Raw genomic sequence first — 25,155 nt, forward strand, 5'->3', positions numbered from 1 at the left:
CTACCAAAGACGCGAAACAAAGATGCACGAAAAACATCAAACTTGCGTATGTTTAGGTCTAGATTTATGTAAAACACCACAACAATAACTTTTCTGCAAAAAAAGAACAGAAAAATGAAACACAACAAACAAATACAAATGTCAGCGTCTAGTGAAAGCGGATGAGTCAAAAGTAAAACTACGAAATGCGCATGAGGTAACGTTGTTTACAGTGGTATAGGCATTGACTTTTATTTTCATACTGTTTACGTGTTATTGTGATTTACTCTCACGGTTTATTGAATATTTTGGAAAGAACATGGGTTTTTTCAAATCTCTCGTCAAGACCGGTAACACAGTGCAAAATTTCATCCGTAGCAGAATCAAAAAAGAGTTACAAGGCTACATGGCATTGGAACGAGCCGAAAAAGTTATTGAGAAACAGAAAGAAATTCCAAAACGTGCACCTTTGAATGTTCCTAAGCATGAATTCACTAAAGGTACAAATTGAAGTGTCCTAATTTTACTGCTTGGAGATTATTTACATTAAATTTAATCCAACTACAAAAACCTGCTGACAGTAAGAGGTATTTTTTTGCAGAGCAAATAGTTTCAGCAAAAGACGTAGTCGAAAAACTGCGACAGAAAAATGCAACATTAACTGCAAATATGAATCAAATAAAAATAACCTCAATTGATCCAGGTATTACAACTTTTTAGGATATATTAGAAACTTTGTATTTTATTGCTAAGATAGAACTGCAACTTGTGTTTTTTCTTTACTTTGTTTTTAGATGCAAACTTTGAGCAGAAAGTGGATGGTGCTGATTCAAAGAAACTTCCCAAACAACGATATTTTGAACCTCAAGTTTCTTCTGTACCTAAAGGGCTTGCGTCTTTATCTGTTATTATTAATGTTCTCCACAATCACACACTGGCTCCTGATGATTGGAACGCTTCTCTTCTTTCACAAAAATCAAACTTGCGTGAAAGTGACATTAAAAATTTAGTAAAACATTTTTTTCTTTTATCAGTGGTAGATGAAAAATAGCGTTTCAGACATCTGTAGGTTTGCAAATTCCATGCGCAACCTTTCACATGATGAGACTTTTTGTACTTGTATTTTCAGCAGTTACTTGTTTCATTGAGTTTTGAAATGTTGATGAATTAAAACTACACCTGTGTGTTCGTAATTGAAGATAGAAATATGCTTGTTATTGAAAGTTTATGGTTGCCACTAATAATGTTTTTGGTTAATGGTCATCATGAAATTTGTTTGTCCTAAATTTGTTCTACTTTTATTTCTAGATACAACTTAAAAAGTAGGTGCAACTGTATTTGCTCAAAGGTTGTGGTCTATGCAAATGAAAATGAACTGAATGTTTGTAATGGAAAGAAAACATGACAATGAAGAACCAGATTCAACTCTTCGAGTGTGGAAGGTCCATGATGCGAAGGTTAATCTTGCTGCTCTACTAAACGACCCAAGGAAAGCAAGACGGGATTATGACCTTTTCACTAAAACATGGGGAGAATCTTTTAAAGACATATCACCAGGTGAAGACTATGTTAAGATTGAATGTTGCTGGCACACGTATGTTCCTATATAGCTTTGCAGCAAGGTTAACTGTTCATGATTATTTCAGGATCACTTCAGAGATCCAAATGGGTTCCTAATGTTGTGAGAGGCCACTTTGAGAGTTACCTTGACACAACCAGTGACCGAGTGCTGAGACATGACAGCCAATCTTTGAAAAGCATCAAAACATCATCAAATGTCGACCATGCAGGCAATATTTCTGCAACATATAATGGCAGCAGGTTTGGTTGCTTAACATTGAGGGTTTCATTTCAAAATTTTTGGTCTTGCATAAACTTTGTAGACTGCCTTTTATAAATAGAAAAACATTTAAAGATTCAATGTAAAAGCATAGAGCCAATAAATGATAAGCTGCAGGCTACACTAGCCAATGCGGCCGATCTCTCGTCACCAGCTGCACTGATGAGACCTTATAGGTCGAAACAGTGTGCACTGTCTGCAGCTTATCATTTAAAGATTCTGTGTTGAGAAATGATGCATGAACCAATTGTAGTATATAGTGGTGAATAATCTATAGTCAGCATAATGTTTTGCTGAAAAAATGCAAATGAAATATTTGATGCAGAAAAAAGAGCGCGATAAAATCTGCAATTACGGCGCAACATGAAAGAGAAGCTATCCTGAAAACCAGAGCCGCCCTGGATGCTCTTCCTAGGATATTTCTAAGGTCAGATTTTGCAATGGAATCTCCACAAATATTTGGAGCTGTGCTCAACTCCACTGAAACACCTGAACCAAAAAATGAGTAAGTTTGCAGTAATTTACCAATGGTTTGTTGTATTTCATTTTGTCCATGTTTGTCAGAACGTCAAACAATGATAAAAGTTATTTGAAACGGGAGGTTTCCTCATCAAAACTTTTACAAGAGAAGTTGAGTCATTACCTTGACATGGTGGAAATGGCGATAGTCCGACAAATTTCACTACGATCTGATGCGTTTTTTAAAGCCATGTCATCTCATGACCAGCTGCATGTAAGTGGAACTGTATAATTAGACATAATTTATCATAGTAGGCAGGCCTACTTAAGGTGTGATACCAAATCAAGGCGGTCTCCCAAGCATCCACATAATGCTAGGCACAGACTAAATTCCCTTATGGGACTTGTGCTCTACCAACTGAGCTACACAAGCTCAGTGGTAAACCCGCCAAAAGTTGAATCACAAGAACCATTGCCTGCCTTGTATGCTGCACATGTCAGCTTCATGGTAAGCAATCCCCATGGCTAGATTTTTCCAGTCTGTGCCTTGCCATGTGGAATGCTTGGAAGACTGGCTTGATTCGGCGTAACTCCTTCATTGGGTCTGGTGTGAAATAATTATGGGTCCCCTTCCCTGAAGGGGACACATTGTTTTTGTCAATATATATATATATTTTTCTCTTTTTCCGTCTAATGCGGATTTGTTCCCACGTTTTGAGCAAGAAAGAAATGGTTCAAACTTTTAAATTTACACACATTATAGATATTGGTCTAAAGATGGTCCATGTGAATTTTGACCTTGTTTGATCCCTCGGTTCACCCATAGCCCCCCAAAACGTGAAGTTTTTAAAACGCCTATACTTGCTAAAGCAGATGATTCTGGAGTTTTATACTTTTTTGATTGGTACATTGCAGCGTATTTTAAAGTATTTTGTAACTTAAAGTTGTATATATCCATTTTCGCCCCTTTACCCTAAAACATTTGTTTGTTTGTTCACATGTTAACGAGGTCAGAAATACAAGACTTAACCTGCTGAAATTTTAAACAGCTGTGGATAGGGTGCTCCTTGTTGGCTGTTAAAAATTTCAGTGCAATCAGCTCAGTAATTACTCTTACAGCCCCAAATATGTTTTTACATGCTGTCTTTTGTCAAATTTGTGCTCGCTCAGTGCACAGCTGGCGCAATGGGAGTGATTGACGATAGTGGCGCATGGAAAAAATGCCTCTGCTTCACACATGAACGCAGTCGCCACTTGACCATTTTCTCACTGGTTGGAATTAAGATGTTACCATGTTAGTTATATTGAGCTGTAAACGTTAATGTAGGTCAACTTATTCGTGTTTCAAAACACAGAGCTACAACGCAGCACAATTTGTTACACCTGTGAAACGTGACTTCTCAAACTGAAAGCGTTAATAAAACTGTTTCAGGACAAGGTTTGGACATAAAAAGCTCAGCTAAGCAATCATATTGTTGGTATGTAGAAACTTAACGGCGACAGGGAACACTATGTACGGATTAAAAATCATAATTCAACAAGCAAAGGGCTATTAAAGAAAAAAAATGTTGAAACTTTGTTAAAAGTTTAAATAGTTGGACTCATCCATTTTCCACCTTGTGAAGACAAGGCGCAACACTATTCCAGTTTAACAATGACTGTGCCCTATTTTTACTGTTACCAAATCGCATGTGCACATGTGTGGGAACTTATTAGATTATGCTTGCAGAAAAAATTATATATGTTATAAAGTGCCAGGAAAAAGATCCAATGAAATGGACCCAATGAAATGTAGGTGCCAAATATATATCCATTATAAATATACTAAGTGGTATATGTGATACATCAGTAAATATGATGTAGTATATATAAACTGGCAAGAAGTAGGAAAACCACTATTCTAGTTTATAAATGAGGGTATGCATGAACGCTTCAGGATTGATTCCGGTATAAGTGTTTTCATCTTAGTAGATATAACTCAGTTTAGCAATCAAACAATAGGATTCAGTGCTAAATCTGTAAATGCCACATTTCCTTAAACTTATTTTGGTTTCAGGAATATTTGACGTCAACACAGAATTGTGTGAAAAATCTGTTGACGAAAGTAAAGGAGGTTGACAGAAATATTGTCCAGAACTCATTGCAGGTGTGGTTGAATTTAATCGCATTTCAACATTCCACATATAAAAACTTTCTAAATTTAAATAAAATTTGTTGTTAATTGAACAATAATATTACTTAAATTGCAACATGTGTTGGGTGTTTTATCGAAGGTTGTTAATTTGCATCACACACTTCGTAATTCCGAAGTTCTGCTTGAGCGATTGCACATGGTGGTCACGGTCCACCAAACGCAGCCCACCATCCAACTGTTACTTTCTACGAGTGAGTACGCGGGATCCCTTGACCTGATCAGGACAACACAAGAGGTTTTACATCAGGAACTGGCAGGATTGCACTGTTTCAGGTTTTGTCTGCTGTGATAAAAACATTTTGTTCATATAACTCTGTACCACACCCTCAATTGAATCATAAACCAATATGGAAGGTGATTTTGAAAAAAACCTCAACTGAGTAGAAAGGTTGTTATTTGATGATTTGAGACATTGCAGAAAAATAGTTATAAAAGAACTTTCCACTGTTGAAGTCAAATCCAGACTTTAAAATTAGATAAGCAATGAAAGCACAACCAACAAACGTTAGTGAGTTCCTGCCAACTTCTTTAAATTTTCAAAAATTTTCTTTAGACATTTAAGCAGTCAGCTGACTGAAATGGAGCGTGTGATTGGTCACATGATGCAGCAAGAAATTGCCGAGTGTTTGACCTTTGAGATTCAGAGACCAATAGATGAAGGTCACTTGTGTTCTGAACCTCACAGAATTTCTGCTGTGACTCTCGGATTGTTGAGACAAGGTCGATTTGATTTTCTTGAAGGTTTTCGGTAAATCAAGTGTTGAAATTTTTGCATTGTTGATTTTGTTTTTCAACAAACATTTTTGTTCCGCAGTGGAGAGATTGAGCAAGCTGTCAAGTATTTGATCAAAGAAGCCGTGACCGATTCAGTGAAATCTCTTCCGTCGCGATGTGATGATCCAACAGGATTGCTGGATGACAGGGAGGAGAAACAGGAGACTCTCGCATCCAGGATGAGAATGCTTATCTTCGCAGATTGGATTATTTTACTCGACAAAATATTCCTTCAACTTCTAACTTTGCTCAGGTGAAATCATTTAATTTAATAAAAAAGTTATGGTTATATTGAAGTTAAAACCATGGACCATTTGAACCCACGTTACATTTTAAATCAGTTGCATAAAAAACCTAACCATCATCTATAGCAGTAAAATTTTACTTCTAAGTTTTTATTTTCTCTGTATAAGTTGGGCTGATTTTGCTTGTAGTTTTTTATTAAGCTGGTACTTTATATGGCAGTAAATAACAATTATAATATCAATAACAGTAGTAATATTTTTGGAAGATGTCCTCAGTTATAGACTTTTTGATTTTTTTTCTTGACATAAAACCGCCATTCTAGAATAAACAGTTGTTTTCAGAAACAGATTGTAGGAATTGTATTTAGCACATTTGCTTAACTCAAATTAGGTCTTAATTTAAAGTTAAACGTAGGAACAAACAGAATAGACGGACTGACAAAAGAAACATAAATATATATGTAAAAAGTTGTGGCCATATTTAATGACAACACAGGAAAAGTGGCACTTAGTGATGTAACAATTACAATTGCTGATGGCAGAAATGTCTCAACAGCTTTCTCGATTACAACATTGCATCTTTTTCAAACTAAAATTGGTCTGTGAGCTTGCAGTATATTGTCAGCAAACTTAACATTTGTTTTTTGTATTTCTTTGTGTTTTTTTGCAGGCGAGTGAAGACAATTCTTGGGATTATTGGAAATGTTGCCAGCGAAGCATTGTCACACGGAGACATTATTTGTGTTCAACACCACAAACTTAAAAGAAAAATAGATAAATCTACAAACTTGCATAAAGAAGCAAGCAGCAATAAAACAAATCCCTTTGATGACTCCACCTCAGAATCGGAGCAAACGAACCCTTTCCTCAACTCGGCGGACGAGGAAAGTTCGAACCCATTCCTGGTTGAATCCCCCGTTAAAGTTTCGAGCAGATTAAAACGAGGAAGATTGGAAAGTCGCAACGCTGAAAGTTCAAACCCGTTTGTGGACGACGTGGATGATATGTACGGGCTTGCAAGTTACGAGGACGAACTTCTCACGTCTGCCGCTGATTCATATCTTGCTCCTCCAACTCCTCTCCCTGAAGGAAACCTACAAAATGGTTTCCAGTCTGACGACAACCCATCTGGTTGCCAAGGCGATCTAGATAAAGAGGTAGAACTTTTACTCCACCGTGTATATTGTTAAGCTGCAGGCAGTGCACATTGTTTCGGCCTATAAGGTCTCATCAATGCAGCTGGCGACAAGAGATAGGCCGTATTGGTTAGTGTAACCATCCAAGGCACTCCAGTTTGTGCGATGCCACAACAGGGCATATACGACAGAGGCAACTTGCGATCTCTTGTCACCAGCTGCACTGATGAGACCTTATAGGTTGAAACAATGTGCACTGTCTGCAGCTTGTATTTTATTGGCTCGATGCTCTACCTTGTATATTGTTCTTGTTGCACTTCCACTTTGCAATGGAAATGAGTTTATTGAACAGACCGAATCAGACGTTACATCGTCATATCTTGGTGAAGTAATGACACAAGAGGAGCAGGACAACTTCACACGAATGCTGAGAGATATGTTATGCTGGACTTGTGATTTTCAACAGGATAGGTGACTTAAGTGAAGTTTTTACTCGGCATTATTTTTACATTACTCTTCATTATTTAGGAACACGGACTTGAAGTGTGATTTATTCAAAAACATAACTGCCAGAGAACTTGCGTGTATAGAATAGATTATACATACGTGCATTACGCAGACGATCACTGTTGTGACGACATCAGTTCTTTGGCATTATTTTTATATCACTTGGCATTATTTTTACATTAAAACTTTCAGGTGTGTGAAAGTTCTCATTGCTAAAGGGAAGGACAGCTCACTTGACAAACTGAGTTCAAGCGATTTTCTTTTACTTGCAAAGTCTGTGAAACATTTCACGACAGAATCTGAATCGATTGTTCAGCGAGACAGCGGGGGAAAAACGAATGGTACAAGATTTGTTGGTTATCAAACATCCACGTTATATGAAATATTTGGTTATTGTAGATTGCCTCACGGATGAACGGCACCTGTCGTTAAACGGAGCTTTGAAGGGAGCGCTCAAGACACAAGCGTCAAGATTTGTCTCAAGATTTCACGAAGAAAGAAGAAACAAACTTTCGCTGATTCTTGACAATGAAGTTTGGAAACAGGTTGGTGCCGAAAACCCTGATGTGTGTGGTTTCCAGCAGGTTTGTAATTTTGTGTTTATGTTGAAAAATATTTTCTGTAGGCTGAAGTCCCGACAGAGTTGTCGCAACTCGTGCAAAATCTCGTTGACGGAAAAATTAATCAACCGGAACGACAAGAGTCTGAGGAACAGGAGAACAGGTCTGGATTAAACGACGCTAATCCTGCATGTGATGCGAGGAATGTGTTTTATCCCTTTCATAAGCTGGGTATTAGTAACTGATCGCTGTGGAGCTCATGGCAAAAGTGTGGTGGCATTTTTATGAATTTGATTTTGGTTGAGAAGCATCTTACAAACACTATGTTACCAAATCATAATTCTGCTCAAAATCAAACTTATTTTCAGAAGCAGTGAGTTTCTGCAACTCGACGGTGAGCAATATATTGTTGTGGGAACAGTTCTCATTCTGCTCAAGATGGTTTCTGAGTATTGCAAGTATGTTTTTGATAGAAAGTTCCAGTTTGTGTAAGACACCGCATGTTAAGTTTTTGTAAACAAGTTCTTGCAAATTTATAAACGTTTTTTCTGCTTGAAAGTTGAAATCTAATTTATTAAATTTTTAGGCAATCTGTACAATAGAGAAAACAAAATGAGCTCATTTGTTTGTAGATGTTCGGATGACCTTCCCTCCTCAACATCCGACCTTGTCCATCGATTGCGTGACCTTTTAACCTTGTTTAATTCGAGAACATGTCAGCTTGTGTTAGGAGCCGGTGCTCTACAGTTGGTCGGACTTAAAACAATCACCACAAAAAACTTGGCTTTAGCTTCCAGATGTCTACAGGTTTGCTACACAATGAATTACAAGCAGCTGAAGTACACTGTTGTGAAAGTTGGTTCATGTTGAAAATAATTTGTCATTGTTATCTTTGCAGTTAATACTTCATTGTTTGCCTTCAATACGATCTCACTTTGAAGTGAAAATTATGAAACAAAGCAACTTACAATCAAGTAGCGCAACTGGGAACGGAAACTTGCCACCAAAACATAAATCTGTGTTGCGACATTTTGATCATGTCACCAAAGATTACCAGGTATGTGTGAGAATTTCTGTTTGTTATAAACATAATGCTTAACTGGAAAAACTTTTGTTTGTTCCAAAATATAAGAAAATATGATGCATGTATATAACTGTGTGTAGTATGATACTGATGATGCATATTACTTAGGTGAAATGAATATACCTATACATAAAAACAGTAGATGACTTCAGACTTTTGAAGTTTTCAGTCTGTTGCATATAACCTATAAAAACTAGCTTTAGTCACTGGGGCAAAAGTTGAAAATTGCATGGTATGGTTAATTATGGGTCCCCTTCCCTGAAGGGGACACATATTGATTTCACTCGACTTTTTTTTTCTTCCCAAAGTTTGTCCGACTCGTTTTTCCATCAAATGTTTGATGAATTTGGCTGAAATTTACACAGATGGTAGATATAGTTATGTAGATGTGCATCCCACTTTGTTTTTGTTGGTAACCCCAGTATTTACCCCGCTAGCCCCCTAAAATGGGTGAGTTTTTAAACAGTGTCAGAATTGGCTGAAATTTGGATTTCTTGTATAGTATGCTATTTATAGGTGTTGATTGTTGTGTTCAACCCTGCAGTCCTAACATTTACCCCACAAGCCCCCAAAGTGTAAAACGTATTTGTATGTTACTGGGCACCACAAACGAAAGATTTCTTTGGCGCAATAGTGTTACAAGGGCGGGCTTGTTAACAGCCCTATGGTGTCAGAAACATTAACGGTTGTTGCTCAAAACACCTCTAGTGGTCGAAATTTTAAACGTTGGCGGATTTGGGCTGAAATTTTGCAGTACTAGAGTCATTGTGGTTTTTATATATTTTTTAATTTGTGTGTCGAACCCAATTAGTTACCCTACTAGCCACCTAAAATGGGTCAGTTTTTTAAAACATTAAATAGGACATACTTCAAACAATATCTGGGGTGAATCTAATTTTATAGTTTGTATTCTACATAGCATTATTATTTAAGCCCAGTGCCGGTCACTGTGTTTTACCTTACAACACCCGCCTTTCTCATGGTTATCTCTTGAATTGCATTATTTTCAACTTTGCATGTGTGGGGACCCATGAGTTTTTGCCTGCAGAAACGACTAAGGTTACAAAAGACGGTGACTAATATGGGACCCAATACAAACTAAGCATAGGAAATATATTTATGTTTTAAAATAGGTTATAGTGTATATGCAAGGGCAATATGTGCTAAGCCACCCTTCTAGTTTATGGCTAAAATATCAACAGCATTGAAAATAAAATTTCAGGATCACGTCACTGAGATAGAGAAGAAGTTTGTTTCGATCGTCAGCGGAGTTTTTGATCGACAACTTGCAAAGTGGGAAGTGAAAGCTCCTGTGCCCTCATCCAGTTTCAGGGGAATTTGTAAACAACTCACAAAATTTCACGACACCGTCAGTGCTCTTCTACCACAGGTAACATACAGTTTAAGCTGGAGTATATTGTTGTGGTTTTATAAACTGATTTTGTGGGGTAGGACCAAATCCGAAACATTGTGTTGACTCTAAACGATGAGCTGAAATTTCGAGTGCGAAAAGTTCTTCAGCGTTTGAATGTTCGTTGTGATGGAGGTCCTCAACATGGATTGGTTACATCTGATCTAAACTTTTATGAAACCAATGTTAAGGTACAAAATGTGAAGTGGGTGTAAGTTTGTATAATTTGTAAACAATGCTACCAAATACTGCATGTTATCACAAGGTAGGAAGTTGTAGAGGGCTTCAACATACTTTATGCAAAAAGTATAATTTTTACACACTTTTGAAAGTGCTGACTGGATAGAGCTATTTGGGTTGGGTGAGGGTTTGTAATTGAAATAATAATAGAATGTGGCCTAATTTACCCTTGTTGGGGCTTGTTTTCTCACAATTTACACATCATGCAGTATTTGGTACCACCCCTTTGTAAGCACCATCATAATTACAGTTTTTATTTATTTGTAATTAAAGCTAATTGCTGTGGAAATATTAAAATAATTTTTGTAATGCCTCCATTTTTTTACAGAATCTTGTCGGTATCGGAAAAATCGATTTAAAATTATCATCCGTTTGGAGTTGATTTCGATTTTCCAGGAAACGAGCACTGTGATGTCACAATCCGTGCCTTTATTTATGTTTACGTTCAAATGGTGCTTTGTTCAACGCGATTTAGCAATTACAACGCGTCCCATTGTTACCGTTCAAGTGCGCCACCTGGCGGCTGTAATGCTGTCTAAACCTTTTTAAAATTTTAAATGTTTATAGAAAAAACATTTGGTATCACATGGATTTTGTTACAAATGTGCACTTGCTTCACTTTAAAATCATTTCTTTACACATTGGCTGCTGTGCAATACGCCATAATAAAAAAGGTGTCGAAATCATCCTGATTTTTATTCAAATTATGACAGCAGACAGTACATCAGGTCTGCTGGTTCTGCCTGGTTGAAATCTTGTTATTTTTGGGTGAGATTTAAGTTAAAGCATGAGGATTTTCTACAACAACAAAGTTTCAGCATATGACATGAAGAGAAGGAATTACAGGCTTGAAATGTATGCAGCCTGACACTAATTGCTCTACCTTGTTGTATTTGCAAATGTTGATTAAAACAGCCCGCAGCGTTTGCGTCTGGATGTTTTCCCGCTTTACCACTAAACGGCCCAGACGCATATTTGACGGGGTTCTGACCTTCCTTTAAGCTCTTTTTTTCGTCTTGTTGACAGACATAACAGAGATTATCCAACGAACAAATCGGCGAACAATTCAACACGCTTTCCGTCTCATTGAAAGTCGTTCAGCCACGCGATTTGGTTTTGCGCGTGTTTTGGTCAGTATTTATCAGTAAAGCAAAGTTATTAGTTGTGGCGAAAAACATTGGTTTATGTAAACAATATTTATAAGTTTTGGTGTATTGTGAAACGCTGTTTATTGAGCATGTTGTTTTTTAGTTTGTTTTAAAGCATGTTGAAAAGAATTTTGTTGCTGATTTTTGTTTTTCTTACTGGTAAGTACGGTGATTTTGTTATTAGGGTTGTTTTTGTTCTTACCAGTAAGTTTATTTTTTCATTATGTTTGTTGCACATTTGTACAATAATAATAACATACATCTGCATTAAAAATGTCCTATGTTTTGCAGTGATTGAGGGTAGTGAATGGAAATACAAAGGGACTAATGGTTAGTGGCTGACATACTTAGTAGTAATTGATAACTTAATTAGTAATTTATCTGTCAGGTCCTCAAGACTGGGATGCGATAGCACCAGCATGTGGGAGCACGGCGCAATCACCTATCGACATTGACACCGGAGAAGTTGTCCCTGATGAAGCATTACATTTCCTGGAATATACTGGTTACGATCAATCACTTGCTGGGGGAAAGATATTCAACAATGGCCACACTGGTAATGCTTATACTTTGTCAGTTTTTGTAATATCCTTAACCTTAACATCCCAACATTTTTTCAGTTCAATTAAACTTTCCCGGAGGCAAAGAGTTTAAGTTGAGCGGAATGGGTTTTAATGGAACTTACACCGCATTACAACTCCACTTCCATTGGAGGGCAGCAAACTCAACAATTGATGGTGGATCAGAACATTCTGTCAATGAAAAATATTATGATGCTGAGGTGAAGTATGATAAATTGTTGTTTTAACAACCCCAACAGTATTCCACTTCTGTGAGCCAATAACATGTTTCGAACAGTTTTGTTTGTTTCTTTCTGCTGTTCTACATAACTTTTTTAATGTATCTCATATTTTATGCAATGTTTAATCCTTATTTGATTTTTGCCATTGTATTGTTTTGCTTTAAAAGTGTTTTGATGTGGACTCTTATTGCTAAAATACCGCAATGAGATTACAAACTAATATTTAGCAGTTTTTGTGATTAACAAATTCTATCCAAGCCCAAGATTTTCATCTAAATTGATAGTGGCCCATTGTCACTATGGTTTAACAGATTATCATGTGTGCTGTATAAAACTTTCACATTGTTTCTTTGCAAGGTTGTTGCTAAGTGCTGAAGATCATTCCGTGAAAGAAGTTAATTTTCAACCTAGCAACGATTTATGTGAAAGTAAACTCGCAATTCCAAAAATTTTCCATGACCTCTTTAATACTTTGTCCTTAGTTTTGAAAAGGTTAAATTGAATGATGCTGTTTGTTTTTATTGGTTATTTAATGTGGTAGCACTGCTTAGGTTGTCAGATAAGCTGTAATTCATAGTTTGTCCTAAATAATGTTTGCTGTCAATAATCCGACGTGTGTATGATCAGAGAAACAAACACGTACAACATCTTAATAGCACTTGAATAAATAAAGCAGTGTGTCTCATAAATCTCTACAGAGCAAAGCTTTGTTCTGCTCATTTTCATGTTTCAACCTTTATTACTTCACCTGACTTTGAAGGTGGAAATTAATTTCTGAAACTTACTTAATGGAATTTTTTGTGAAAAACTAAAATTGTTTATTTCTTGTTGTCGACCACAAAAGGCAGGCGGTTGCATTAAGTATGGTACACTACCTAAAGATAACACATCTATATGCACATCTTTTATGTGATTTTTTTGCATTTTTTTAAACATTAGATGAATAACCTTGTCATAGCAGTATTGGTGTCAAATGTTTCATTTAATTTTCCCAGTGATTGATTACTTCTGGTAAAAGAGTATAATTTTCTTTTAATTTTTTTTTGGTCTTCACCCAAACAAAAGTTTCTGTTTATGGAAACAATTGTGTTTTTTGTTAACATTGCAAATGTGAAATAGTAGCATGATGAAACCCACCAATAATTAAACTTTTTGTTCAGATGCACATTGTACATATCAAAGACCCGTACACAAGTACTGATGAAATAAAGAACATGTCAAACGGTCTGGCTGTTATCGGTGTTTTCCTGGAAGTGTCTGACAGTAAAGGAGACAATCCATTTTATGAAAACTTGTTGGATGCCGCTGCACAATGCAAAGCCAAAGGTGTGATACACCTCGTTTAGCTCATCACAAACCAACAAACAATGCATTGGAATACAGTAGTTTGTTTAAGCAGCCCTGTACAGCAAGCAAGTTTTTTATCATTTGATATTTCTGCTGCAAGTTTATAATCTATTTGGCAGGAGACGAGTTCACTCTCGAAAAAGATGTTTTCCCAATTTCATTGCTGCCATCATGTGGCAGTTACTACCGATATTTTGGTTCACTTACGACGCCCCCATGTTACGAGGCTGTACAATGGACACTTTACAAAAATCCAGTTACTATTTCCAACAGACAGGTAAAAACATTCCATTTATGATTTGACACAAGTTCAACTATGTGTGTGCAATTTAAATTTCAGCTCAAACTTCTTCAAAGTCTCAGAGTTAACCAGGCCTCAAGCACCACTACTACAGGTTAAACCCTTGCTTTTATTAACAACAATTATTACAAAACAGACAAAAATTTGTTGCTACATTGATTTGTTTCTTTTGTATTTTTTTTTTAAATTACTTTTACACACAAAGAAATTTTGCTTCCTTTTGTTACATAAACTTGCCATTTGTGGTTTTTCTGTGACAATGTTTTGGTGTTAAATTTTTTATTCTGAAAAACAAGCCAACTGTGTTTTATCAGTTATTCTGTTAACACAGGTAGTGAAGCACCTCTGGATGGGAGACAACATGGAAATGACGATGATGATTTGAGCGACAACTTTCGTCCAACCCAACCACTCAATGGGAGAGTGGTAACAGCTTTCTATGACATTGGTAAGCAGGAAGTTGTCAAAACAAAAATTTGACGAGCATTATTTATTTTGGAATCCCTTTTTAGAAAACAACATTATGTTTTTTTGTCTTGTGATTTGTCTGGAATTTGTTCTTTTTAAATTTACACACATATGCGATGGGTTTTTGAGTTTTTCGCTGTAAAATCTTGGTTCAGTTGTCAAATGATAGTTCTCTGTTGTCAAGCAAAGGTTGTGGTTTACCAAGTTTCATTACAATGGAATTGTGGATTAAGTTGTGTGTATTTCCTTGAATGCAGAACCAATTAAAGGTTACTCCATGTGGCTCCATTTATTTCTGCTTAAAGTAGAAACAATTTTGTTGTAAAGTGCCATTATAAGGTTTAAAATTAAGTAACAAATGTATATCTGTTATAACTGATACAAATGGTTTATGTTGTGTATCTTTGAATAAGGGGACATAATATGTACAGATTGCAATAGTTTGTAAATGTCGCCCTTCTATATTTTAACAGATGTTGCAGAAAACACTGGTGGAGGAGAATGGCATTACCAAGGAAGTCACGGTAACGATTTTACTTAGTAATACGATAAGGTTGTGGTTTGTTTGGTAAAGGTTGACCTAGACTGGCTTAGACAAACAACTGATCGGCTATTCTTAGTGTCAGCAGCTACTCCTTATGTTCTGGGTAGATCTTTTATTTCTTCTCATCTTGTTATTTTCCTTCCAATGGTCCACTTGTCCGATTCCACTTTATTGTCCAGAGCATTAGTTTCATGTTACAACTTATTGTTACAGGCCCTGACAACTGGTCTGACAATGATGAAGAGTGCAGCAAAAATAAACAATCACCTGTGAATTTCAAAACAGACGCAATTCAACCTGCCGACAGTTACAACAAACTCGAGTTTTCATCTTCGTATTCGAGTGAAACGACCGGTAGTTTGGTCAACAATGGACATAGTGGTTAGTTGTGTTATTTAAGGTTCACACAGTTAATTTGTACCTTGGTTAAATTTGTTCCACAGTGTGTGAGTGTTTTTCAACTTGCTAGGTGTATCTGGTTGTTAATTTCTCGGTTATAAAACAAATTAGGGAGGTAAGGAGATTAAGTGAATGTTTGAAACTGGTTAATGGTACCAAAAATACAGTATTTGATATAAATCATAAAATATTGAGGTATCTTATTCACAGAAAGATGCACTATACTTAAAAGCCATGTTAAAATGTTTGCATTTCGAATGTTAATATCTCCATGCAGGGGCGTATCCAGAAATTTTTAAAGGGGGGGGTCCAACAATTTTTTTGGGGGAAATCCCTAATGACGTCACACGTCGTTCAAAACGACGCATTATGCGGCAAAGCACTTTTTCCAAAATTGGCGGTTTCTCTACCCATCTAATTGACAGGAAGAACAGGTAATTTTAGCGAAAGCTTTGTAGTTTTCTGATTTCGCCGCTGCTATCTAGCTTACTCAGCCAAACTGCAGCTGCAAAATAAGCGTGACTGTCAAGTTATCAAAATCGTTGCTTAAAAAAACAGGGTCCAATTTCTAAAAAACTAAGTCTCTTGCTGCAGCGGTATCCTACTGTTAAGTTGCGCAAAGTCACGAATGCACTAAAGGTGGTAACTGCAGAAGGCATAAATTGTGCCTGGCAAGTAACAAATTACCCTGATAACATAACTCGATTTACATCGATCTAATGTTTTTGACAAACTATTACGTGTTTGGCGGATCAAAGCAACACAACATTACACGTTTTTAACACTTTTACATTGTTCAAATGCAAAAACAGTTTGATATGTTGCACTTAGTGCAGTTACCACTTAGCAAGAAACTGCTACCAGCGTCCTAGCCGGAACGTAACCTTCCGATTGTTAGCGCATAAACCTCCTAATTAAACCCTTGTTCCGTCACAATTGGCGATTAGATAACAAGCGAATACAAGAGATTGAAGGCTCGCGTCTTTGAGATAACGACTCCCTGTTATCACGCAGTGGTAAACGGAACGATTTTGGCCTATTTAATTTACGCACAACTTTTTGAAAAGGGGGGGGTCCGGACCCCCAAAACCCCCCCCTTGGATACGCCACTGTCTCCATGGTATTGTTCAGCTGACCCTGCACAGCCCAAACAACATTTTTCTTAAATATTAGCGCAGTTAAATTGTATTTGGTTTAGCAAAATACCATTGTTAGCAAATAACATTTTGAACAATTTTACAATATGCCCCGCATAAGTTCACAATTCGGTGAGCAGAATTTTAATTTTTTAGACAAACCATATTTTGTGTCGCAGTGATGTTTGCAATTCACAATGAAATGGAATTTGAGGACGGAGAGAAGAAGTTTGTGGCTCAACAGCTCCACTTTCACTGGGGGAGTGCAAAGATCGAAGGGAGTGATGTTGTTTGGAACGAAGGGTCAGAACACACGGTCAACGGGTTTCATTATCCAATTGAGGTTTGTGTTTAGGCTTGAGAGTTTTCTAGATGGAAAAGTTCTGGGTTGTTATAAAATTGTACTGTTCCTTCTTTTAGTGTTTGGGCTGAAAAAGATTATGTGCTCTATTAATGGTTTTAGTTTTGCATCCAGCAAAAATTACAGCTACGCAAAAGTTAACCTTAAACTACAAACCCTTGGATTTAAAAAAATAAGACCCAACTGATGATATTTTAATTAAATGATCAGATGCACACTGATGATATTTTAATCATATGATCAGATGCACCCTGATGATATTTTAATCATATGATCAGATGCACATTGTTCACGGGAAGGATGATGCAGAAGGTGATGATGATCACTCAGATGATCTCGCTGTTTTGGGAGTGTTTTTTTACATCACAAAGGATAAAAACTTGGTATCGGAAAAAGCTGATGAACAACTTGAAAAACTGACATCTTATTTTCCACAGACTCAATACAAAGGTTTGTTAATGTACTTTTCCTGCTTTTAGTTCTTTTTCTGGTTGACATTATTGCAAACTTTTATTGAAACTAAACTTTTTTGCAAAACATGCCAAAACTGAAACAAATTCCATTAACAGCTAGAGAAATATAAGTTATATACATTGCGACATATTATGTGAAATTTATATTACTGCAGATGAAAATGTTGATGTCGATGTTGACCTCACTTTAATGGATTTGCTGCCGACGAACAAGTCATACTATCGATACAGTGGTTCGCTCACAACTCCTCCGTGTAGCGAGTCAGTTGTATGGAGTGTGTTCTCGAACCCTGTCTATGTTTCATATGAAAGGGTGAGATAATCAACATTGTTGTACGATTTTTTTTTGCATTACAATCAGGATTGCCATCGACATGGACCCGAATAAGGACAACCGAAAATTTAATTTTCATTCCAAAGAAACAAACGTTTTGGAACAAATCTTTTTATTTATACGAGGCATAACATATTACATGCCATATTTTTTGCTCGAAACAATCTGTTCCAGCAGCCCCGTGTTGGTAGAAAATACTTCGTGCATCTCACCCTTACGTTTAAGTTTACTTTTGGATTTTTCATTTCACTAAGTTGGTTTCTTGTAATTGTTGAAAATAAGACCAAATGAGGACTCATGTACAACAACATGGACAAATCTTAGAAATATGGATGGTATGGCAACCCTGGTTATAAGGTTTATTGCAGCAAGTGGACTTGTGTTTTTTTGCATGCTTCATTGACTGGCATTTTAATTGTGGTCCAGGTTTTGAGAGGAACACATTTTACCACCAAAGGCTTTTTTTCTTGACAAATCTTTAAATTTTATCCTATTACCCCTTGTACCTTTCAAATGGGTCATATAACAAACAATGTCTAAAAAACGCATGGTTAACTAATAATAAAAAAAACTCTGGGTATGGTTACCTATAAAGTAACATTGTTGTTTGTTAATGCATATCTGTCTACAAACAAGGCATAGATTGTATAAAACAGAGAAAATGGTGAAAGCATCCCCTTCTAATCCTTATTTTTTGTAAAGTTTTTAGCTTTCCAAACTTTGTATAAAGTGGAACGCCATGAAATCAAAGATGGTAATGGGACAATGTCTGTGCAGCCCAGTGATGTCACAATGGGTAAGTCAGCAAACAAATAAAACAGAACATTTTTATTGTTAAGCTGCAGACAGTGCACATCACTTTGGTTCCCAAACGGTTGCTTGGCCATTGTGGGCCAGTTTCATCTGTGGTTTGTGCCCAGTTGTGCCATCGAACAGAATAGGTGATGTATGGGTTTTTAGTAAAAATGTACCGAATATTCGGTTTGCCGAATTTATTCGGCCGAATCGATCATTTTTGCCAAGATTCGGTTTCGGCAGAATAATTTGTTGCGATTCGGCCGAAACCGAATCTTTTACGAACACAAATTTAAAGCGTTAAACGTGTCTTTTCTGCTTAGTAAGGTCCACGCAATCTTTCAAAAGCCCAAACATAACGAAAATTGCGACAATGTTTATCTTTTTCAACACATTATCGTTTTCCACAAGGTAGTCAAAAAAATTAGTAATCATTGGCAGGTTGCCAATCATGCTTAAGGCAATTTTAAACCCCACAGAACTGAAATTACGAAACACAACTATTTTGCACTGGCAGCCTGGTAGATAAACATTTTTTCACGTCAAACGCGTAGCGTACGACTTCGCGTGACGTCATAAATGATTCGGTTGATTCGGCCGAATTTATTCGGCAAAACCGCCGAATATTCGGTTTCGGCCGAATCGAAATTTAGCCGATTCGGTACATCCCTAGTTTTTACCCTATTACTCCCAAGCCCAACAAACTGGTGTGCAGTGGATGGCTACACTAGCCAATAGGGTTTATGTCTTGTAAACAGCTGCACTGAAGAGACCTTATATGTCGATTTTGGCACGATGCTTTTACATTTTTATTATTGTTTCCCATTTGAACAGATGACCGCATGAAATCAGTGTTATTGGTGAACAACTATCGGCCTGTGCAAGATTTGGGAAGCAGAGTAGTGGTCATTAACATACAGCCTCCAGGTAAACGTTGGATTCAGTTATATTGTAAACTACACAACAACCAAACCATATACTACAACTCAAGAATTTTTTTCAATAATAAAATTTTCATTTAACCAAGGAATACAATTTACTCTCACAAGAAACAAACAAGCCATTCATGACCAGTTTTTACTGGTTTTACGCGCTGCTTAGTTTTTACATTTATTTCATTTAAGAATGACACAAGTTCCTTATGAAACGTCATGTTGTATACAAATATATCGACTTGTTTCTTGTTAAAGTTTCGATTGAAGTAATATTTAGGATTTGTTTTTTAAGTTTAATTTTGAGGTTTGATTGTTTCTAGCATCGAGCGATTTGGATGTAGCAGCGATTGTTTTGTGGACTTTACTTGGGGCAGCTGTGTTTGTTGCTTTGCTGGCTGTCATGCTTTTCTGTCGCAACAAACGATCGTCACATAAACAAGCAAAATATTCGGAAGGTATTCTTCACATTTAATCTGTTGTATTGTTTTGGCCAGAGTTGTAAGTCGGGCCGGCATTTCCGGGTCAGGTTCGGGCCTGACTTTGCACTCTGCGTCAGTAATTTAATTTTGAATAAATTTAACTAGCTAAGTAGCCAGTTGCTGGACCTGACCTAATGTCAAACAGCCCTGAAACGCTTTTTTAAGACCAATTGTCTATTGTGTTTGTTGTCTTGGTCTTTCCTGGGGCTTTAATCTATTCTATAGGCATGTCAATCAAACTTTCGGGCCTAAACGGGCTTCTCAAAAACGATTCGGGTTCGGGTCGGGTTTCGGGCTTGTACCTTCGCGGTCGGGTTCCAATTTCAGGCCCGTTTGCACCTCTGGTTTCGGCCAAAAAGTTCATCGTAACATGGAGTTGGACATGGTTTATTTTTTTGCAGGAAAATTAACTGAAGAATCAAAAGCATGAACAAGTGTGAAAACTAGGTGCTATAGTTTTTTTATGCAAGGAAGACTCAAACATTTCCGTCCAGCAAAGTTACGAATACATCGTCATCATATTTATTCCACGCAAAGTTTCGTTGCAGATTCAACCAGATTCCGAAGTTCACGATCAATAGCAGCTGTATTGTGTTGCAACTGTAGTTCTTTAGCTGATGTTAACACTAATGTGCTCCAACTTTTAATTCATGCCGTTTTGGTGGCTTTGCATGTTTAATTTTTATTCTCTAACCTATGCACTGTATATTAGCAAGCAAATCGTGATGCCTCGAATTTAATTCACACAAAATCACTTGTTTTGCTTCATCTTTTTGTGGTCGACCTACGTCAGAACATTGAGTTAATATTTGCATACGTCACCACACAATGACGTCACCTGTTACGCAATCCCGCTTCCTCCTTCGTCACATTCCCCGCTTAGCACTATGACGTCATCAATAGCTATGTCACCAGTGTAACCGTTGCCACGACGACCCTCGAACGCGAGCTGCAAAGTTGTGATGTAAATAAGCTGATTTGTTACGTCATAGCGGGACGCACCTGATAATCGTCATTTCCGTATATCGTCACTTCCGCCTCGATCCAATTGTTGCCATGGTTACCACTCACCGAAAAAATTGCTGGATATTGAAGTTTCTCGCTAATTACCTAGATACAGAGGTGTTTGTGACGTAATAATTGTAATCGCGATAGTTTTACCTGATAGATTGACAAGTCGTCGACCGTTGCCCCGAACATGTTGTAGGCGAATGTGAGGCAGTTACCCCCATCAGGCCGGGGAAGTACCGGGGTAAGGAGCCGAGCTTTCATCCCGTTTGTTTGCGGCGAAGAAGTTTCGATGAACATGTAATAACCTGAAAAGTTGGACAAAACAAAAATTGTAGATCTGCTTGGAACCGACTTTCATGCATTAAGTGGCGCTAAAACCACGACACTTGGCCGAATGTTCTGGCGCGTGATCCGTACACAGACATCGAGATGCTTAATCGGGATTCGTCCCTGGGAGCGTTCTGGCCTGGGTTCGAACCCAGTGAAAAATGACATGTTACCACCGCTAGGTGACGCTACCTTCGCTCTGCATCGTCGTGTGGTCGTAAGTTGGACCCGTGTCATAACTCGGCGTTGTCCCTTTATTTCTGCTCCATTTGAAATCTGCTGAGTCATCGTTTGTCCAGCCACAATTGCTGATGTCACCCTCGAAACGACACACGTGGAGCGGGTTTGACGAACCTGACACAACATTAACTGTGTTCCGGCAAAAAAATTCAAATTAACAACTTACTTGTGGAATAATCAGCCAAATATCCTCGCATTGTGACCGAATAATCGGAGTAAAAGAGAACTGTCAGTGCGTTTCCGGATGAGCGGATTGTATTAGGCACGGCGCGTCCACAAAAAGTTGCAATGAGCGGAGACAGAGCGTCGGGCCCATCGTACACCTGCGTGTTGAAAGTTCATGGTTACAAATCCGGTTTTAAATCAAACCCGCTTGAAATACCTTGACCCAATCATAATAACAAACTCCGTAATAATCCTCCACGTCGATCGTTTCAAACGACAGGGCAACCTGCTCACCACTAGGTGCCACTATTGTCTGCAGACATTCAACTTCCGCCTTGTAGTTGTACGGATACAATGGTGACGTAACAAAGCCGTATGACGTAGCAACACGTGACTTGCAGTCGGTGTCGTGTCCAGCTACACTCAAATGAGGAAGATAGATTGTGGATTGTGTAAATCAGTGGTTCTTAAACTTTTTCATGTTTTTTCAAAACGGTCCCGTTGCTATTATATCGAGGGCTCGCGGTCCTTAAGCCTGAATGTGTGTTTCAGAAATACGAAAGTTATTTGTTGGATTTAAGCTAGTTATGCAAAATTGCGCATAACAATGATCCAAAGACGCAGCATCTGACATCACAGACAAGACAAAAAAACATTACGATTGTGCGCGAACAATAGCATTTTTATTAGTTGGCATGAAATAACGCTTATTGGTTAGCAATGAAGACAGTCGATCCCAAATTTTACTTTGATTTAAACTTATTCAGTGGCACAAACTGACGCCAAATAAGATTATAGAATTACTTCAACCCTTTCGCGGTCCCCCCAAAATTGCCACACGGACCCCTGAAGGACCGCGGACCCCAGTTTGAGAACCGCTGTGTAAATGATATTCTCACCAACACAGAAATGGTCGCAGTCGGTAGATTCGGTTTCGCTCGAAGTTTCGCAAAATTCGTCCTCACAAAATCTCTTGCGATGACGTTTGCAGTTTACGTCACAGCCGCTCCATGACGTCCAATCGCTCCAGCCACTGACGTCAACATCTGATGACGTAATGTAATTATGACGTCAAAGTCGATGTAGTCATCGCCATCACTTACCGCAGTTGTATAGTTTCCTCAGTTTGTTTAAATCAATTTGTGAGAAATCGTTTCTCTGTCCCATATTTTCCCCGCCCGAGTATAGAGCGACAATCGTAGGTTCCCCGTTTGAACTGAAAGCTGTAGGTCCGTAATGCATTACTGATGAATAATCGTACTCCTCGTCTAAAGTTTGGATCTGTTGGAAAATATATTAGCCTACTGTGGTTTTGTCGGTTCAGCTGCATCAATATAGTAGGCTATATTTAAACAGTTACACCTATTGATACTCTTGTGCTTGCCTTTAGGCACAGCATGGGCGAAATATATGTATCTCAATTCTTAAGGATGCATGCGACTTATTGATTTAATAGATTTGTGCTGCATCATTTTTTACCTGATCTTCAGAGTACTTGTCGAAATTGTATTCCATTCCACTTTGAATGTTTTCCCAGACAATCTCTACGTAGTCATCTCTGTCGTATCTGTGACAAAATTGAGGTAATTAATACATGTTTGCATCAGTACGAAGGACGCGGGTTCAATTCCCACCTTGACTGTTCGTGCCAGAAGCCGAGCGCATGCATTGTTTCGTGTTTGATCACCCCCCTTCCCTCACACCCCAAGCCGATTGAGACAACCTGCATTCCTCCCATTTGTCCAACAGATGAATAACAGCTGTAAAAATCACACACAAAACTATTGGTGTTGTTATGGTTGTGTTTCTGGGCGTGTTTAGTTGCAATTATCGCTTTAAAAGTTGTCTTGTAAGATATGCCATTATCCTGGTGAAGGTGTCCGTATGGGACGTCGAAATGTCGGCTATTTATATAAAAAAAGCTGCTGGAAGACCGACATACGTCATTCTTCAGAATAACGCAACCCACGTGTGACCTTGAAACGCAAGGACAAGGTCAAACAACCTAGCGCAGAACGAATACTTGGAATACGGATGAATAACAGCTGTAAAATTTTTATACAAATAGATCAGAAAGTTGGAAGCTGTCTGTGGTGAATGTGCAGACTAAATATAAATATGTGTTATGTAAACATTCGTTTAAATTAGTAGATTTCTACGTCATACCCGTCTCCTCTGGTGTACATAAGGTAGCTGCCTTCGTTCCCACGCGGGACAAATTCGACGCACATCCGAACACTTATTTCGCGCAACACGTCTTCGATCAGACTGCGGGTGTTGGAATCGTACTGAGAGTGAATCTCGTAAGGGATGACACTTGACCACCTTAATATCGACAAAACCGTAATAAAACATAAACTTTGCTTTGAAAAGTTCGACTAACTTCAAAGTCTCATCTATTATCGCGTTTTTCTCTCCTTGTTTTTTTGCCAGGACGATATCTCCTTCGAAGTAATCGTGGTGTTTGTTAACATACAGAATTTTTTCCATCGGACCTGCAACGAACAATTAGCTTAGTGTGAAAACCGTTAGATAAATTCGCGTTTACAAACCTTGAATCTTTGCTTGGAGCAAATCGTTCTGGAATAAATAAAGTAGTTTTGCTGAAAACATTAAGTTTTTTAATTGAAACTTGGTTTCCTTACTTTTGAAATCGGCAAAGACTTGACTCCTGGAACCAACACAAACGTCAGAATCAAAGTGATAAACAGCATTGCTTTCATCGTCGCCCGCCTACATTTAACAATCAGAATATCCGTATAACGGCTTCTTATAACTCGTATAAAAAGTAAAAGTATAAAATAAGTGTATTAATAAATTCCATAGAAAACAATAAAAATATAAACCTAGTACAAAAGTAGCTAAGATGAACATAAATTCATAACTGGGATCAGCCCGGAAGCATCTATGCAGACCAGCGATTATATCACAGTACGCCAGGCCTATTGAGGCCCATAGTACAAAATTTTTTAATAAGCTTTTTTTTACAAAAGACATGTAGAATTTATCCCAATACAGCAATTATTTCACTTTGCCCGCATATCTCGATTTGGCCCTGCAACTTTTCAACGACTAATGGCGTGCAACCCTGCATCAGGCTTTCTCTAACTGACGCATAAATCTTTGTTTGCAGTATTTATTAGATTCAAAGTCCTTGCAGTAACATTTACGTTGATGTCAAACGGTAAATCATATGTTTGCACTCACATAGCTCAACAACAGCTTGTCAACGTCAAAACAACCCGGTTTTGGAAAATACTCAACATGGGAGATTATACAGCTCACTTGAAATGCTTTAACTGTATTATTTTTCCTTTATCAAAAGCAATATATCATTGTGGCATCTTTAAGGGAAAATGTGTAACATGAGAAAAAGGGGCTTGTCAATCGCCATTAATACCCTAATGCCCGGGATTACATTACGCTGTGTCTTACGATTTCTGTGGCGTACATGACGTAAC

At 37.7% G+C, this 25,155-nt stretch overlaps 4 protein-coding genes across 6 annotated transcripts; 3 read left to right on the forward strand and 1 right to left on the reverse strand.

Moving 5' to 3' along the window:
- Positions 1–24: 24 nt before the first annotated feature.
- On the forward strand, positions 25–1,286 carry LOC145233305 (NADH dehydrogenase [ubiquinone] 1 alpha subcomplex assembly factor 4-like). Of its 2 annotated transcripts, XM_080098015.1 has the most exons (3): positions 32–479; positions 581–682; positions 774–1,286. In XM_080098015.1, the coding sequence occupies exons 1-3, from the start codon at positions 299–301 to the stop codon at positions 1,028–1,030; spliced, it is 540 nt and encodes a 179-aa protein (XP_079954141.1). In that variant the 5' UTR covers positions 32–298; the 3' UTR covers positions 1,031–1,286. The 2 variants fall into 2 exon arrangements, with proteins under 2 accessions (XP_079954143.1, XP_079954141.1); XM_080098017.1 differs by lacking the exon at positions 581–682 and having other exon boundaries at positions 25–479.
- Positions 1,287–11,115, forward strand: LOC145233282 (vacuolar protein sorting-associated protein 54-like). Of its 2 annotated transcripts, none has more exons than XM_080097983.1 (19): positions 1,287–1,536; positions 1,626–1,800; positions 2,145–2,324; positions 2,384–2,552; positions 4,335–4,424; positions 4,552–4,745; positions 5,026–5,220; positions 5,287–5,499; positions 6,162–6,648; positions 6,980–7,098; positions 7,327–7,475; positions 7,534–7,679; positions 7,760–7,857; positions 8,066–8,152; positions 8,327–8,501; positions 8,593–8,751; positions 10,001–10,168; positions 10,231–10,380; positions 10,758–11,115. In XM_080097983.1, the coding sequence occupies exons 1-19, from the start codon at positions 1,359–1,361 to the stop codon at positions 10,809–10,811; spliced, it is 3,186 nt and encodes a 1,061-aa protein (XP_079954109.1). In that variant the 5' UTR covers positions 1,287–1,358; the 3' UTR covers positions 10,812–11,115. The 2 variants fall into 2 exon arrangements, with proteins under 2 accessions (XP_079954109.1, XP_079954108.1); XM_080097982.1 differs by having other exon boundaries at positions 1,288–1,536; positions 8,063–8,152.
- Positions 11,116–11,581: 466 nt separating this feature from the next.
- LOC145233285 (uncharacterized) lies at positions 11,582–20,705 on the forward strand. The gene is made up of 17 exons (XM_080097986.1): positions 11,582–11,736; positions 11,869–11,907; positions 11,966–12,133; positions 12,198–12,358; positions 13,540–13,705; positions 13,846–14,003; positions 14,067–14,121; positions 14,359–14,475; positions 14,969–15,019; positions 15,253–15,420; positions 16,754–16,917; positions 17,214–17,385; positions 17,564–17,721; positions 18,445–18,538; positions 19,372–19,464; positions 19,793–19,927; positions 20,353–20,705. The coding sequence occupies exons 1-17, from the start codon at positions 11,694–11,696 to the stop codon at positions 20,379–20,381; spliced, it is 1,971 nt and encodes a 656-aa protein (XP_079954112.1). The 5' UTR covers positions 11,582–11,693; the 3' UTR covers positions 20,382–20,705.
- Positions 20,706–20,792: 87 nt separating this feature from the next.
- LOC145233308 (astacin-like metalloendopeptidase) lies at positions 20,793–24,493 on the reverse strand. Its single transcript, XM_080098020.1, has 14 exons — positions 24,340–24,493; positions 24,247–24,274; positions 24,078–24,189; positions 23,861–24,019; positions 23,329–23,454; positions 23,174–23,261; positions 22,798–22,975; positions 22,594–22,740; positions 21,912–22,111; positions 21,696–21,852; positions 21,482–21,643; positions 21,085–21,267; positions 20,954–21,033; positions 20,793–20,900 (listed from the first exon to the last, which is right to left on the reverse strand). The coding sequence occupies exons 1-14, from the start codon at positions 24,415–24,417 to the stop codon at positions 20,793–20,795; spliced, it is 1,806 nt and encodes a 601-aa protein (XP_079954146.1). The 5' UTR covers positions 24,418–24,493.
- Positions 24,494–25,155: the final 662 nt, after the last annotated feature.

The sequence above is a fragment of the Phallusia mammillata genome, chromosome 6 (genome assembly GCF_965637545.1).
Source record: "Phallusia mammillata chromosome 6, kaPhaMamm4.hap1.1, whole genome shotgun sequence".
In the NCBI taxonomy this organism is placed as follows: Eukaryota; Metazoa; Chordata; class Ascidiacea; order Phlebobranchia; family Ascidiidae; genus Phallusia; species Phallusia mammillata.